The following is a 17,394-nucleotide window of genomic DNA, read 5'->3' as shown; positions in this document are numbered from 1 at the left end:
TTGCCGCAGCCTGATGATGTCAGTGGCCTGCCATGTTGTCAGGAATCACTTTGTTAATGGATACTTGGGAGTGAGCTACATGGTATGTAATATGTATAGTTATACATTCGTATTAATTCGATTTTTATTTTCACTGTGCAGTTCTGCCGATATCGACGAGATCCAACAGTTGGCAGACAGCAATAACCTGGAGATTATTCCCTTAATTCAAACGTTCGGGCACATGGAGGTAAGGTTAATGAGTGAGTGTGCAGGTGATTATCTCTGAATGGACTTCCTTCAGACTGGGTTTGTATCCTGAAGAACAAGATATGCTTTAAATACATAGCAGGTTTGAGGCCACCTGGGACCCTTCATCAGAACTCTACCTAGTTTTGGTTTCAACCCAAATCATGAATCTACCTCTTCTCACTCGGAGAGCTGCTGTACCTTTCCAGTTTTTTCTATGTTTTATTTCTGTGTCTGTGATTTCAGTTTAATCTCCACTCATTGACTGACTGACGCTCTGAAATTGCTCTTCCATGTTCATGGGTGGAGTTCCATTGGCTGGTCCCTTGGGTCTAAAATGTGGAACCTGGCTGAACTCCTTACACTGCAATGGAACTGTCAGCAAGCAGTAACATCTGTGATGGCTTTTTAGATTTTTATCGACCTGGCAATGGGATGTATCTTTTTTTATTCATTCACAGGATGCGAGCAGCATTTATTGTCCATTCCTAAATGTCCTTGAGAAGATAGTGGTGAGCCGCCGCCTTGAATTTTTTGAAGAAGTAACGAGGAAGGTAGATGAGGGTAGTGTAGTTGATGTGGTCTACATGGATTTTAGCAAGGCTTTTGACAAGGTCCAACATGGCAGACTTTTTTTTTTTAAAAACAAGCCAGTGGGATCCAGGGAAATGTAGCAAGCTGGATACAAAATTGGCTCAGTGGCAGGAAACGAAGGGTAATTGTTGATGGGTGCTTTTGAGACGAGAAGGCTGTTTTCATGGTGTTCCGCAGGGCTTAGTACTAGGTCCCCTGCTTTTTGTGGTATATGTTAACGATTTGTTTGTAAATGTAGGGCACATGATCAAGAAGTTTGCAGAGACACAAAAATTGGCCATGCGGTTGATAGCGAGGAGGATAGCTATAGGCTGCAGGAAGATATCCATGGACTGGTCAGGTGGGCAGAAAAATGGCAAATGGAATTCAACCCAGGGAAGTGAGAGGTGATGCATTTGGGGAGGTCAAACAAGGCAAAGGAATACAACACTAGTGGGAGGATACTCAGAGGTGTAGAGGAAGTGAAGGACCTTGGAGTGAATATCCACAGATCCCTGAAGGTCGCAGGACAGGTCGATAAGATGGTTAAGAAGGCATCTCATAATTTTGTACATTTCAGTCAAATCTCCCCTCAGCCTTCTCTGTTCTAGGGGAACAACCCCAGCCTATCCAATCTTTCCTCATAGCTGCATTTTCCAGTCCTGGCAACATCCTCGTAAATCTCAGCTATACCTCAACAAATAAAGGAAAGTATTCCATATGCCTTCTTAACCACCTTTATTAGCCGAGGTATAGAATACAACAGCAGGGACGTTATGCTGGAACTGTATAAATCATTAGTTAGGCCCAACTTGAGTACTGTGTGCAGTTCTGGTCACCTCATTACAGAAAGGATCTAATTGCACTAGAGAGGGTACAGAGGAGATTTACGAGGATGTTGCCAGGACTGGAAAAATGCAGCTCTGAGGAAAGATTGGATAGGCTGGGGTTGTTCTCCTTGGAACAGAGAAGGCTGAGAGGAGATTTGATTGAAATGTACAGAATTGTGAGGGGCCTGGATAGAGTGGATGTAAAGGGCCTATTTACCTTTAGAATAGAGGTCAATGACTAGGGGGCATAGGCTTAAAGTGATTGGTGGAAAGATTAGAGAGACGAGGAAAAACGTTTTCACCTAGAAGATGTTAGGGGTCTGGAACTCGCTGCCTGAAAGGGCAGTAGAGGCAGAAACTCTCAACTCATTTAAAAGATGTCTGGATATGCACCTCAAGTGCCGTAACCTGCAGGGCTGCAGACCAAATGCTGGAAGGTGGTATTAAGCTGGGTGGCTAGTTTATCGGCTGGCACAGACACAATGGAATAAGTGGCCTCCTTGTGTGCCGTAAACTTTCTATGAATCAATTTTTTTTTCTCTATTCCATATGGTGTAGGTAAACCAACAATGTGGTTAGGGAGAGAATTCCAGGTTTTTGACCCAGCGGAGGATATTTAATGAACCAAATGGGTTTTTACAACAATCCTGTTTCATGATCGTCATTTGCAATATTAGCTTATTAATTGTGTTACAAGGTTTGTTTTTGTATTAAAAACTTAGAATTCTGTGTGTTTTTTTTTAAAAATAAAGGATGGTCAGTGGAAATTTAAGATAGCTGCAAATAGTTGGAATTTTGAAATGCTTTGAAAGGAAGTTCATAACAAAAACTGAACTTTATGGGTGCTTTGAAAGGAAGCTGAACTTGTACAATGACAGGAAAGTAAGCAATTTCAGGGAAACCACTGGGGTTTGACCTTCCTCAGAGCAACTTTTTTGAGTGACAGAGGAGACACTATGTCTGGACATGTAACCATGTCCAGGAAGGTGTTTTTCACTTTGGACCCTTTTAAAGGCCAGTGAGTTGGACAAGGAGCAGGCAGTTGAAATCTCTGCTGGAGACTGGAGAAAAAGACCTCTCTCTATAAAGGAAGACTTGCATTTCTTGAAAAGAAATCCTGCATTTGAAATGTGGCTGTGATCTGCCTGGAGAGAGAAAAAAAACCCAGGAAAAAAAGTGTTTTTTCTCTCTGTAAAGGAAGACTGCTTTTCAGAGAAGAAACTCCTTCCATGTCAGAGGTAGCGGATTCCTATTGCCTCCAGTCTTTGAAGATTCCCTATGTCAAGAGTGGTTCCTGTTGCCTCTTGTGTTTTGGGAGATCCTGAAATCTCAAGAAAGCTTCTACTGCTAGACTGCTGCTTCAAAACCCAAGCAGACCGGTTGCTACACCTTTGCTGAAAGACCTGTGTGACGTCTGCTGCAGCCAAATTGGCTTGAATGCCTACCCATCACAGACCCCGCCTGGAGAGACTTCAAGTGGCATCTGACTAAACGACTCTTGAGACACCTCACCATACTGCAAACATCCAACCAGAACGTGATAAACTCAATCATTTTATTTTTCCCTTTTTATTCCTAGGAAACCGCCGTAAACCAAAAAATCCTTTTTACCCGGTTGACCGTTTTTTTTGAATGTATGTGTGTGTGTGCATGAAGGTTAAGGAAATAAAGAGTTTTTAAAATCTCATTAGTAGTTAACACTTATTATTTCTTTTCTAATAAACAGTTAATGATGTTGTCTTTAAAGACCTGGTTTGTTCTTTATTCTGGGGGACAAATAGAGTGTCTAATTTGGCTATTCTTTGATAGGTGGAAAAGTATCTTGATATGTTGTGACCTGTGGACTAGCGGGACTGAAATGGCAGTGCATTTCTCCCGCCTTGGTCATAACAATTAACTTCTAAGTTGCCCAGCTGCCATGGTGGGATTTGAACTTGTGTTTCTAGACCATTAGTCTGAGCCTCTGGATTACTTGTCCAGTACTGTTACCATTATGTTACTGTTCCCTTAGGCTGGATTACAAGTGTATAGGTTTGGTGTGATGCAAAAGCACACTGATGTTTTGTTAGACTGCATTTGATGGACCTCGCACACTGGTAACCAGGTTTTGTACGTAGCGTAGCATTCCATTTTTAAATTTTCAATTTTCACCACCTCCCATCCTGAAGGAACTGACTCCATGCTACAGTCCAGTTGCATGGGCACCAGCTGCCCTCCAGTACCTTGCTCAACTCTTTGTGTGTGTGTGTGTGTGAACCCACACAGCAATTGGCAACAGGTTCTTTGATCACGGAGACCTTTCCATGCCTCACTTCCAACTACACTCAACACATGATGTTGGGACTGTGGTCAGAGCAGGAACCCTGGCTGATTTGTTTTTTGTTTTCTCTATCCTTAATCCAGACATAGAGGTAAATCGCAATTCCACCACCTTTTTTAAAAATTCATTCATGGGATGTGGGTGTCACTGGCTATGCCAGCATTTATTGCCCATCCCTAATTGCCCTTGAGAAGGTGGTGGTGAGCTGCCTTCTTGAACTGCTGCAGTCCATGTGAGGTAGGTACACCCACAGTGCTGTTAGGAAGGGAGTTCCAAGATTCTGACCCAGCGACAGTGAGGGAATGGCGATATAGTTCCAAGTCAGGATGGTGTGTGATTTGGAGGGGAACTTGCAGGTGGTGGTGTTCCCATGCGTCTGCTGCTCTTGTCCTTCTAGGTGGTAGAGGTCGCGGGTTCGGATGGTGCTGTCTAAGGAGCCTTGGTGCGTTGCTGCAGTGCATCTTGTAGTTGGTACACGTTGCTGCCACTGTGCGTCAGTGGTGGAGGAAGTGAATGTTCATGGATGGTGTGCCAATCAAGTGGGCTGCTTTGTTCTGGATTTTGTCGAGCTTCTTGAGTGTTGTTGGAGCTGAACCCATCCAGGCAAGTGGAGAGTATTCCATCACACTCCTGACTTGTGCCTTGTAGATGGTGGACAGGCTTTGGGGAGTCAGGAGGTGAGTTACTTGCCGCAGGATTCCTAGCCTCTGACCTGCTCTTGTAGCCACGGTATTTATATGGCTACTCCAGTTCAGTTTCTGGTCAATGGTAGCCCCTAGGATATTGATAGTTGGGGATTCAGTGATGGTAATGCCATTGAATGTCAAGGGGAGATGGTTAGATTCTCTCTTGTTGGAGATAGTCATTGCCTGGCATTTAAGTGGCAAGTAACATTTGCGCCACACATCAGCCCAAGCCTGGATATTGTCCGGGTCTTGCTGCATTTCTACACGAACTGCTTCAGTATTTGAGGAGTCGCGAATGGTGCTGAACATTGCATAATCATCAGAGAACATCCCCACTTCTGACCTTATGATTGAAGGAAGGTCATTGATGAAGCAGCTGAAGATGGTTGGGCCTAGGACACTACCCTGAGGAACTCCTGCACTGATGTCCTGGAGCTCAGATGACTGACCTCCAACAACCTGTCCTGCAAACTGTCTAATTGAGATTAGGTAAATCTGTACAAACCAGGGATTGTACCTGGGAGGTTCTGGCCTGTATGTCTCAGTACTGCATCAGATAATGTTACCCAGTAAGCAATTGGGAAGACTGTATTTCACAACAATTTATTCGAAGGCATTTTTTGCTATTTCTTTAAAAATGGAATTATCCAGTATTTTTAATTGAACAACATAAATTACACAACCAAGTGGGAATTTAGTGCTGGGAAAATGTGAACTATCAGATAATTTGAGGTAAGTGAACTTGAATTGAGATGTGATTGTGATTAGTGTTGATTTCAGCTTGTTCTGGCCATGAGGAAAAACTTTGTGCTGAAGTGTCCTCCTTTTGATCAAAGGAATTGAAATGAATGCAAGAAGAGGGGTCAGGGCATTGAACAGGTCGTATATGTTCCTGGTGAAAATCTCTTTGAAAGTTCGGGTGTTGCTTTTTTTTTTTGATAGGACGTGGAGTATACAAGTCTCAATCTGTCTGGGAGAATCCTTGATCAAAATGTGGAGGGGAAGTCCCCAACTGTACTGCTAGTGCAGTACAAAGTAACCTTCCTTGAGTATCTCTGCTGCCAGCAATTTCATTAGTTAGGGAAGTTTATTACAGTAAGATGGCCTGTCATTCATGAATTTGATGAACCATTGTCATGAAAAGCCTGTATGCCAAATGGGAAATATTAATTTCATTGATCGAAACCTTGCATTAGACTTTTACTGGAAATTCTTACAAGTAACTTTTAAAAAAAAAAAAGTAAACTGGCAGCCAAGATGGCCACTGCAATTTACATTTGAAACACCAAAAGATCAGACTGGAGATGACACGACTGACTCAACCTAGCCAGAACAATGGGGTGCTCTCTGATTAAATTACCTGGAATGGCCTTTTCAGCACGGTCGTCAGGGGCCATCCACACCCATTGACTTTGAAAGAGCCAACCCCCAAGTGTGACTGGACAGCTTGAGGTATAGCACCTTGAATCTCAGAAGATTCCAGAAAGACCTCATTAAAACAACAAAAGGGCTTGATAATGTCATGTGACTGCCTGCACAGCTCTGGAGAGACTGTAAGCTTTGTCACCCAGAAAGCAGACAAGAGTTAACTGAAAAGCCATCAACGAAGCAGCTCTCTCTCTCTCTCGCTCTCTTTCTCCCCCCCCCCCCCCAGTAAAGATCAAGAGAAGACCTAGCTATAACTGGTAAAGTCCCTCAAGCCTACAGACTGCCACAGCCAGCAACTAAGGGACAAGGATCGAACCCCTCTTCTGCCTGTAGCAGCCCTGAAAGAAGCAAGCCCACCACCGTGCACGTGACCCAGCAAGGACTTCAGGAATACCACTTCAGCTGAGGACTTGAGATTTAAAACTGTACTTAAATTCCATTTATTCCGGACTCTACTCCAACCACCAAAGCTGTTTCCCTCTGTAATTTATTTGTGTGTGTGAAACTCTCGTGTGAATGTGTGTGTGACTGCGTAGTGTATTTTTTAGTAATTTTAACCAGTTTAGAGTGTTAAGAGTAATAAATATACATCTTTCTTGTTTAAACTCAAAAAAACCTGTCTGGTTCTTTTGCAATTACATGGTTCTTTTACTGTGTTTATAATTGGAGAAACAGAGAATGTAAAAGTAGAGTGAGAAATGGGTTATATATACCGAGAGTGAAATGGACTGAGGAATCGCTTTATGCGATGGATGGGATGTTCACAGCAGTTATGTTTTCTCCATTGTTCATTTCTAACTGGCTGTGTTTTGTCATAAATCAGAAGCTAGATTTATAAATTTTGCAATTACATTAGAGGAACAGGAGCAAGTGCTCCCTGAGCTGGTAAATTCAATCAATGTGTTAAAAATGGATAAATCCTGTTGCAGTCAAACCAGAGAAGGGCCGAAAGGAGAGCCTGAAACCCCCTCCTCATCTGGCTGTAACACCACTGACTCCTAAACTACTGTTGGTTTCCTTTCCAGCTTCTACATCAATACTGAGATCTCGTAGATACGATCAAATGTTTTATTAGCCTTACTTTCTGGCTAGTAACCGAAAACTTGGAGGCTGTGTTATTGTTTAACTGTAGCTTTGTTTCCCCAACAGTTTGCTCTCAAGCACGACAAATATCGGCACCTCAGAGAAGTGGAGAGATATCCCAATAGCCTGAATCCCCATTTGCCTGGCTCTCTGAATCTGGTGAAGGAGATGCTCTCCCAAGTACTCGATAAACACAGCAAATCTGCCTGTCTCCACATAGGAGCCGATGAGGTATGTACTGTGCAGTGATGCTCATTAAGTAGAGGGTACATGACAATACTGCAGTGGTGTTAACTCATCAACCCCATCCATTGTCTATAACATATCAAATTTTTGTCATTACACTGCCCACATCAAATCTCAAACGACAGGTTACAAAAAATATAGTAATGTCTTTAAGGACAGAGCTTCACAAAGGATGGTGGTGTGGGGTGGGAGAGGAGTAGAAAAAAATAAATGTACTGGGGGAAGATGGGAGGATGACTAGTACTAGTGTGGAGTAGTTGGAGTTGTGTAGGGTGGAGAATAGATGTTCCCAATTTGCTGCTCAATGAGAGTTTTCATAATGTCTCAATTTAGCCAATAAAGGAGTTGGAATGTTTCCTATCATTGCTGGGGATTCAATTCACAGACATTCTTTACATTTTTGAAAATGGAAAACATTTAAAATTATAGGATTTTGTAGTGATTATTGGCCTTGTAGAATACTGATCGTGTGTTTATAATTGGAGAAACAGAGAGTGTAAGAGTGAGAAATGGGTTATACACACCGAGAGTGAAATGGACTGAGGAATCACTATGTGATGGATGGGATATTCACAGCAGTTATGTTTTCTCCATTGTTCATTTCTAAATCATAAATCAGAAGCTAGATTTATAAATTATTATTTTATGCTTAGTCAAATTAAAACAACACATTTACAGTCATTGGAGATGGATTCAGCTTCTTTAGTTGAGCAAAGACTGACCTTTGTGAGGCTCCCAGTGTTTTTGGCAGGGTTTGTTCTCCCTGTGCATTTGGCAGGCTTGTTTTCAAAGTACTTCAGCTGCCAACCAAGTGCCACCTGTAATTGTCTGAACTGTTCTGTTTTGTAAACTTTTAGATTGTAGGGTGGATGAAGACTGTTTGTGAACCAGCATCCATCATAAACATTTTATAATATTCACTAACAGCAGCCATGTCCTTTGGAGAATCTCTATAATGAATGGGACAGTTCTTGAAAATTCAGTGAAGAGAAGTTGAAATTTGTTTTTAATTAAGTTCTATTGTAGTTAACTGGTAAGCCTTGGAATTCCCCTTAGAATTCATTGCAACTGGAGTAACTCAATTGAGTGTTCTGTGGTTGGGGGGTGTGGTTTGATGCCTTTTGCTTTAGGAATACTGTAGAGTACTTGAGTAGCATGTGATTCTGTGTATTTTATAAAGAGTTTAACTTTCTTCCTTGTTACTTCCTGGAGGTTTTTCATCTTGGAGAAAGTGCTGAATCCAAACAGTGGATCAATGAACAACGGGGAGACATTGGAAAGATGTTCTTGGACCACATCAAGGAAGTTGGGAGTTTTGTGGTCAACAAGTATCCTGGGCTTAAGCTTCTCATGTGGGATGACATGATGCGGAAGATTAGTAAAGAAAGAATCCGTAGTGAGTCTTTTAGGACCGCTAACTAAATGGAAGTGATGATGTTTTGTGATTTTTAAATTGTTCCATGGCATATCATTAAAATTGATGCCAAAGTTGCAGGTCTGCAGTTTGTCTGCTCTGTTGAAAGTGCTGTCATTGCTGCAATGTTGGAGAAACAGCAGCCAATTTGTGCAGAGCAAGCTCCCACATGCAGGAATAAGGTCATGACCACAAACCATTTTTTTTAGTGATGTTACCTGTGGATAAATATTGGCCAGGACACAATAGTGGCCAGCTGGGTTTTGGTGACTTCACTTATTGGGGACAACACGCAGGTTGTTCTCCTTAAAGAATCCCCCAGATGAAGCTTGCTAGTCTCCTGTAGGGCTGTGATGGAGATACGCTGGAAGTACAGGCCAAGTGCTGAATGATTCTTGTGACCAGAGGCTCAGTAACACTTCTGATAAGAATTGATCTCCTTCATAGCCAGTGTATTGGGTTTATACCTGGAACCTGTCTCTGGTAGCTAGCGTTCCCTTATGTAAACTGTATATAGACTGTTTGGTTTCAGCTATTTATTTTTTTTTGGTGGGGTGGTGTGGGCAGCAGTCACAGGTCCCTGCAGAGCGCAATGCAGAGCAGAACAGATGAGTTGCATTTGGTTTTCGTTGAGTTGTTTCTAATTCTCCCTTCGGCTGCTGTGAATTAAGTGAATACTTTGTGTTTATATCAGTGTCCCAGTCTATGAATAAATCGAGACTCTGGCTACAAACCAAATCATTATCAATCAAAATGGAAAAGTGATCCTATATGTTATGTAGCTCCTTTCACACAGTCTCATTCTCTGACACTCTTCCTGAAGTTTAGCCATGACACTGTGTGGCTTTCTCGTACATTTTTTGTGTAATCTGACCTTGTGCTGTATCAGCTGTGGCTCAGGCTCTTTCCTCCTAAGTCATTAGTTTGTGAGTTCAATTTCCAATCCAGAGACTTGAGCACAAAATCTAGACTGACAGTCCTTGTAGTACTGAGGGAGTCCTGCAGTGTGAGGTGTGCCTTTCAGGTGAGACTTAAAACCTCTTCTGTAGGGATAAAGATCCCATGGCACTATCCAAAGAAGAGCAGAGATGTTCTCGCTGGTGTCCTGGCCAATATTTGTCCCTCAACCATTATCACTAAAACAGATTATCTGGTCATCATCTCATTTCTGTTTGTGAGACCTTGTTGTGTACCTATTAGTTGCCACGTTTCCTACATTACAACGGTGACTACACTTCAAAACGCTCTTCATTGGCTGTAAAGAGCTTTGGGATGTCCCAAGGCAATGAAAGGCACTAGATAAATGCAAGTTTTTTTGATATGCAGTTGCCACAGCAGTAGCTTTTGAATCTGTTGCGACCTGGAACACACTGTGTTTTGGAGCTTGATTTAATCTTCTGGATTGTTCTCTTCTCAGAATCCGGTGTAATTGAATATATTGCCCCGATGGTGTGGTTCTACCATCCAGACTTTAACGTTGACCAAGTAGGTAAGAAGCGGTGCTCAATTGTATCATCCTCTTGCCTGTTTGGTCTTGCGGCTGGTGAATATTTAAGATAAATCTGATGACTTCAGTTCAACCCTTTTATTTTTAATTAAGAACCTTTTTTGTTTTTAGAGGCATTCCTTGCCAAGTACATGGAAAGTGGATTCAGGAGCATCTGGTTTGCAAGTGCCTTCAAAGGGGCGACAGGTGTTAGCCAGGGTTGGACCCCCATCAAGTACCACCTGGAAAATCAGCTTCGGTGGCTGCAGGTGATTAAATCCACCTCAAAGTTCCCATCCCTTCACTTCCAAGGGTTGGCATTAACGGGCTGGCAAAGGTAAGATACTTCCTGCACTTACTGATTCTCAACAGTATTGAAACTGAATTAGAAGTTTAGTCTCAGAATAGTGAAACCAGGTCTACTTGTTTTCATTTTAAATACTGTGCTATGGTGTCTTGTGTGGGAACCTTTCAGTGTTCCCTTAAGGACTTGTAGATTTACTAGCACAGTGGAAAGGTATTCAGTTGACACTTGTAGGGCAGCATTTAGTGCTGGCATGGGCAATGTTGAAGCAATTGATGTACAACTGTGTGGCTTTAGGCCACTTCAGTGAAAATGGAACCAGCAAGGCTGTGGCCTTCAATGGATCATGAACTCCAGTGAATCAAAGATTAAAAATCGTGACTGTCTAACCCCCACCCCGATTCACCCAATTCCCACTTTGAGTCTTTCATCGGTTACCAGGAAGCCCTTTCTGGATATGTATGGCCATGGTTCTGATAGTTTTGCAAGAGGTTGATGTTGTTCTAAAATTCTGCTAAAGTGATGTCAGTTTTATGCTGGTTCTACATCTGTTCCTCAGGTATGATCATTTCTCAACTCTGTGTGAGCTGCTGCCAGTTGCAATCCCATCCCTGGTGGTTTGCATGCAAGCTGTGACACATGGTGAGTTCCGTTCAAGAAACCAACTTTTTTTTTGAATGGCAACTGGTCATACTCCTTGTTGTTTCTTTACTTGTCCCATTACCATTCCCTTTTGCTTTGCACCATCAGCCCTTTTATTGAATCTCTCCTACCTTTCACCCCATCACAGACCTTCACTTTTTTGTTCTTTTCCCTACCCTCCCCCTACATTCACTGATTCTACTTGCTTAAAATCCATTGCATCTTTAACTTTTCCCAGTTCTGATGAGAAATGATTGACCTGAAATGTTAACCGTTTCTCTCTCCACAGATGCTGCCAGACCTGCTGAACATTTCCTGTATTTTCTGTTTTTATTTAGATTTCCAGCATCCACAGTATTTTGCTCTCATTCTGTGACATTTTACGTAACGTGCTAATTTGGTGCATATTTGCACACAGCTCCTGCCCACTATATTATGACGATCGTGTACATTTTTAACACTCCTCATAGCCACTATACTGTATATATTTCATTCATTATTTCCTCCCTTTCGGTGATGACCTCCATTTAATATAGACTGTCTTTCCCATTATCGTCGTCTTGCAGAGCGGCCTTTTTAAAAACATCGCGCCGACTTTCATGGCTCAGCTGCTGAAGCAGGAATGCACTTCCCAACATCGGACAGATTCGGGGTTTACCAGCGGGCTTTTTTAAAAAAAAAAGTTAGAAAACCCCGAATCTGTCAAAGTTGGGAAGCGCATTCCTGCTTCAGCAGCTGAGCCGTGAAAGTCGGCGCGATGTTTTTAAAATGGCCGCTCTGCAAGAAGACGATAATGGGAAATTTCCCATCTCCAGTCACGGAGCCCTGGGGAGGATGAGGAACAGCCCCGGGTACAGTTTGCATCTGCGGGCCGTATGTTTGACAACCCTGATGTAGAGTAAACCTCATTCTACACTGTTCCATCAAACACTTCCAGGGCTGTACAACATGTTTGATGTAGACTACCATTCACTCCACACACTCCCATCAGATGTACATGCCCTGGGAACAGCACAGGTTAGATACAGAGTAAAGCTCCCTCTTGAATGAGTTTAATGGTGAAAAATAGGGCCCCTGCAGTAATGACTGTCTTTCTTTGACTTGTTTTTCCATTTACTTCTTCAGGTTCTTTTACAAATGAAGCTAAAGCCAATTCACAGCAGGTTTTGGGATTTAAAAATATTGACCTAGAAAACAATGTGAGGTAAATAGTATTTTCTGAAATTTTGTATTTGGGGTGGTCATGAAGGGAAATGGGTCCTGAGATCACAAGAAGCAGCTAGCTGGGAGCTTGTGACCTGAAGCAATGGAGGGTGTGTGGGAATTAAAGCTTGGCATGTGGAAGACAAGTGTTTGGGGTAGATGTGTCCTGGACAAGCCAGAACATCTTGTATGTCAACATTGACAATATTGAAACCACCCTTTTCCATCTTTGCCAAAGTTCTTCACTTGATCCCCATCTCCCCCAGTGGATGCCCACTCAAGAGCAATCCAACAATACGCATCATGCTTGACCCTGAACTTAGCTTCAAACTCAATGACAACTTGCATTTGTATATTGCCTTTAATGTAGATAAAAATCCCAAGACCCACATCCAATCTGTCACCAAGACCAGTAGCTCCTGCCTTCTGTCTCCATGCCTACCTCATCTCACTACTACCACTAAAACCCTCATCAATGTCATCAGGATCAACCACCTCCCAAGATCCATCCTACAGAAACTTCAAGCAATCCAGAACTCTGCTGCCTGCATCCTATCCCACAAGACCTGCTCAACTTTGTTGTCTGTTATTGTCAACTTTCATTAGTTGCCCATCTCTCAGAACAACTTGAAAATTTCATCCTCATCTACAAGTCACTCAGTCATTATTTTTCCCAACTTCTACAAGCTTTTCCAGCCTTAAGTCCCCATTGGCAGCTTCCACACTTTTAACTCTGGTAAACTGTGTGTCCTTACCACTACTCCCACTATTCTCCCTCCACACATTATCAGTGTCAAGCCTTTGGCCATCTTGCCTCTACACTCAGTGACTCCTTTTCTCTAAATCCTTTCATCTTGCGCTCTCCACAATCAAAAGCCTACCTTTTTGATCATGTTTTCGGTTTCTTATTTTCCCTCCTGTTCTGGTCTGATCCAAGGCTCCTTAGAATACTTTGGTAAATTAAAGGTGCTATATATGTGCAAGTTGTTGAGGTGTGGTCTAATGCTTTTGGGGGCGCTCTAGGACCATTGCTGGAGTGATGATTTGGAACTAAATGCCCAAGGTGCTAATAGCTTTGGTGGTGAATACTGCACTCCCCAACTGGAAGAGGTAGTCAGGAGAGGAGGGAGAAAAACTGAAAGAGGAACAGAAATGATGGTGTGGAGATTTACAAGTCCTTAGTGTGTTCTGATCTGTCTCTGATGCTTCGAAACACTAACAGCTACATTTATGCTTTATCAGACCCATCTTGTCAGCACCAGTTCCCGACGCATCACTAGCTGTAGTCCACGGGTAATCTTGTTGGATTTGCTAAGGCCAAGTGTCTTCCTGGCTGCCAGTCTTGGCAAATCTTGACAGGTTTACCCTTTGGGTTGCAGACAATTACTTGAGACCAAGCATCAGGAGACAGCAGTGCTAGCACAGATCTTGCATGATACAAAAGCAGCTTAAATATGACTTTGACAAGATATTCAACGTGCATTTGATAATTACTTCCATTTTTATGTCTCATTTTAGCACATGCTATTGCCAAACAGTGCGTATACCCTTTTATTGTTTGTAGATTGCTGTTGAAACACTCTGAACTGCTCAGCTGTTGATAACTGTGTCTGTTCATCACCCTCTACAGTGAAGGAGATGGCACATTTGCAGGGGCTGAGATTTATCAAATGGTTCATTGGATTTATCAAAATCTGAAATCTGAAGTAACTCGTGTTCTAGAAAGTAACAGGTGAGGCATACAGATGCATAGGAATTTCAGTACTGGAGGTGACCAGTATTTGGCCTATTGTGACTGTGATTGTGCTGTCATCAATCCCATTTTCCTGTTCTTTCACTTTACCCTTCAGTATTTTCCTTCAAACCCCCATCTAGTTCTCTCTCAAACGTTGTGATTTAAATCAGCTTCACCAGATCCTTGTGGTAACCTATTCCATTGAAAGTACAACATAGAAATGGGCTGTTCAGCCCAACCAGTCTGTGTTGGTATTTATCCTCCACACAAGCAGTAGTTCTAATCCCATGTGTCTGCTATGTACCACATCCCTTTATTCCCCTTGCCTTGAACCACCTATCTAAACAATTCTTTAATGACTGAAACAGAGTCTGTGTCACCATTTAACAGCCTCACAAGCCTGTTTTTTGAAATAGGTTTTTCCTGTGTTTGTCCTACATCTTCTTGGCTTTGATCTTGTATCTATGTTCTCTTAATTCTAGACCAATGAATCACTAGAAATAATAGATTTCTATTTACTCTGTTCCGACCCTTCATAATTTTAAATAACTCTTGAATTAAATAAATCCTTCAAATTTCCCTGACTTGTGCTGAGTGTTCCCGCTTCAGTGAGCTGTTGCATCGATTTAAAGTTTGATACTTACTACCCAATGATTAGAATGTTCCATTGTTTCAGCTTGGCCAGGGAGAGAATTTGGATGGAACCAGAAAAGTGGAGTTTGTTCACACACTAACCCCTCTTCACTCATGGCTTTTCATCCCTGAAAAGACCTGCTTGCATCTCTCTCTCTCTTCACCCCTGGAAGTTCATTAGTTCACTCCATACTTTGCAGCCTTAGTGCAGGTGGATTGCAGTACCTGTGCAGGTGTTCTTTTGATCCACCCCTTCTCCCACATTCTTCAGCTGCCTCTTGAGCTATTTCCACTGTCTCTCCCAAATTGTCGCAGCTCTTAATCCATTGTGTAAAAGAGTGAAAAGACAGCCCAGAATTTGCTGGTCCCCCACATTTTACCTGGGGTACCAATAGTTAGACTCTTGAGTGCCCTGATCCTCTAGTTACAAACTGAGGCCAAAATTTGCTGAAGGATTCATTAGAATGCACCACAGCGACAACAGGTGTGGTGATTCAGAAGCAGCAGTGTCGAGAAAATGTTTGCTACCAATTCTGATTTTTAAGCACATGAACGGTATTGCAGTATTTGGGTTTATGAGTCTTCCATAAACATATGATTCAGTGTATATATTTGAATTTATGCTTTGTTTAAACAGCGAGATCAAAGGGTGGTTCAATCATTACAACAGGAAACACCAGTTTGCAAATCCTCGGAACATGGAGCATTTTGGAAGCGACGTACTCAGGTGAGTTCAACTTGGATTGGAGTTGCCCTGGAGTCTCCAGGAATTAGACTATTCTCCAGGCCAGGGGAACTGCAGCATAGTGGTTATGTTACTGGACTAGTAATCCAGATGCAGGGACTACCCATCATGGCAGCTGGGGAATATAAACTCTGTTAAATAAAATCTGGAGTAAAAAGGTACTATCAGTTATGTCTGGACTGTCATTATAAACTCATCTGGTTCACTAGTCCTTCAGGGTAGCTAACCTGCCATCCTTACTCAACTTGGGGAGGTGGTGTCGTAATGTCAATGGACTAGTAATTCACATCCTGTGAATAAATTTTCCAAAATAATTGCTGTAAGCAACCCAGGAGAAAAATTATCGACAATAAAAAATTGTGCTTGTAGAAAAAAAGTTATAAGCATATCAGATATGGGGGAGGGGTGAGCAGGGGTTGGGGAAGGCTGTTTGACAGTCATGAATCATCCAATCAGGACTATTTCTTTCCAATTGGTATGAGAAGGCCGTGTTGGGTGACCCAATAGCAGGAGTATGAGGGTGAGGAAGTTTGGAGGCAGGAGGTCATGTGATGACACTTCCAGAAACGTATCCAACAAGTGCTGGCAACCCAACCTGAATCGGTACTCTTTGACTGCTGCTGGCTATCTCCCCCAGGCTGCTTCAGAACCTGAAGTCTCTGAAACCACATTCATAGTTAAGCTACTCTATCATTGTGAGTAGATTTATTGCTATCATATTAAAGGCGTTAAAATAATTTGACAAGGTAAATATAGGAAACTATTTTCTCTGGTGGGGGAATAGAGAATGAGAGGACATAATCTTAAAATTTGAGCTAGGCCATTCAAGAATCTAAATCAGAAAGCATTTTTTCACACACAAGCTGTGGTGCTAGGGGTCAATTTGGAGCTTTCAAGACCGAGATCAGTAGATTGTTGTTTGGTAAGGATATCAACGGGTATGGAGCAAAAGCAGGAAAATGAAGTTGAGCTGAAGATCAGCCATGATCTAATTGAATGGCGGAGCAGGCCTGAGGGACTGAATGGCCAACTCCCTTTTCTATGTTCCTAAAGAACAACAAACAGATACCATTTTGATTCTTTTGTCTAACTGTATTAATTATGCTAACAATAAAAATGATCTGCATTTTCTTAGTCCTATTGATGTAGTTGGCCCAGAATCTGTCAGTTGTTTCTGAGACCTGCTTTGAATCCCATTTTTGATCGACATTCAGCTCTGGTTTGGGTTTGTATAAAAGCTTTACCATCTCTCTCTCTGGTCAGTGAGGGATCCTTGCCCTTATCACCCAAAGGGGTGGTAATGTGGATTAGAGTAGGAGCAAGGTATTTATCTGTTTTATACAAAGGACATGTTCTTTAATAACCAAAGTAAACTTCTGCATCAATGTTCACAGAAACAGCAGTAGCAGATATACTAGCAGCAGAGTCTGATTTGGTGCAAAGTGTCCTTAGGAAGTCTGTCAACACAGGTTGTGACAGAGTAGTCTGTGCCAGTGCAATCTCTATTGGTGCAAAGTTTCCTGCTGTCTACTAGTGCAATCCATGTTGGTGCAGGAGGTATTGGCTCATTTTGTGCCCGGGCAAGGTCTGTTTAGTAGTTTGTATTACCTCATATTCTTCAGAGCTGGGTCTGCTAAATGCAGTCTTATGCTATCTCAGGGTTTGTCAGTGTATTCTAGTATCTGTCATTGAAATGCATGATGGCACAGGGGTTATTCGATCATTGTGTCAGTGCATTTTCTGTTCTTTTGAGGGTTCATCAGTACAGGGTGTGCTGGTGCAATCTGTTAGTTTAGTATTCATGAGATCTCTGTATTAGTGTAGGATCTACTTGTGCT

At 42.2% G+C, this 17,394-nt stretch overlaps 2 protein-coding genes across 7 annotated transcripts in view; one reads left to right on the top strand and one right to left on the bottom strand.

Moving 5' to 3' along the window:
* LOC137383313 (myosin phosphatase Rho-interacting protein-like) overlaps positions 1-17,394 on the bottom strand; it is a 334,034-nt gene that overhangs the window by 6,752 nt on the left and 309,888 nt on the right. The window lies entirely within an intron of this gene.
* The window catches only part of LOC137383315 (hexosaminidase D-like), a 43,557-nt gene that overhangs the window by 17,931 nt on the left and 8,232 nt on the right, over positions 1-17,394 (top strand). For all 6 annotated transcript variants that reach the window (XM_068055979.1, XM_068055974.1, XM_068055978.1 and 3 more), the window contains 9 exons: positions 142-229; positions 7,215-7,379; positions 8,607-8,790; positions 10,226-10,297; positions 10,427-10,631; positions 11,158-11,240; positions 12,366-12,444; positions 14,074-14,175; positions 15,449-15,538. In XM_068055979.1, the coding sequence (XP_067912080.1) occupies positions 142-229; positions 7,215-7,379; positions 8,607-8,790; positions 10,226-10,297; positions 10,427-10,631; positions 11,158-11,240; positions 12,366-12,444; positions 14,074-14,175; positions 15,449-15,538 (1,068 nt within the window). The remainder of the gene's footprint in view (positions 1-141; positions 230-7,214; positions 7,380-8,606; positions 8,791-10,225; positions 10,298-10,426; positions 10,632-11,157; positions 11,241-12,365; positions 12,445-14,073; positions 14,176-15,448; positions 15,539-17,394) is intronic.

The sequence above is a fragment of the Heterodontus francisci genome, chromosome 24 (assembly GCF_036365525.1).
Source record: "Heterodontus francisci isolate sHetFra1 chromosome 24, sHetFra1.hap1, whole genome shotgun sequence".
Lineage (NCBI taxonomy): Eukaryota > Metazoa > Chordata > Chondrichthyes > Heterodontiformes > Heterodontidae > Heterodontus > Heterodontus francisci.
Note: the sequence above shows the minus strand (reverse complement) of the source record. Positions and strands in the feature narration are given on the sequence as shown.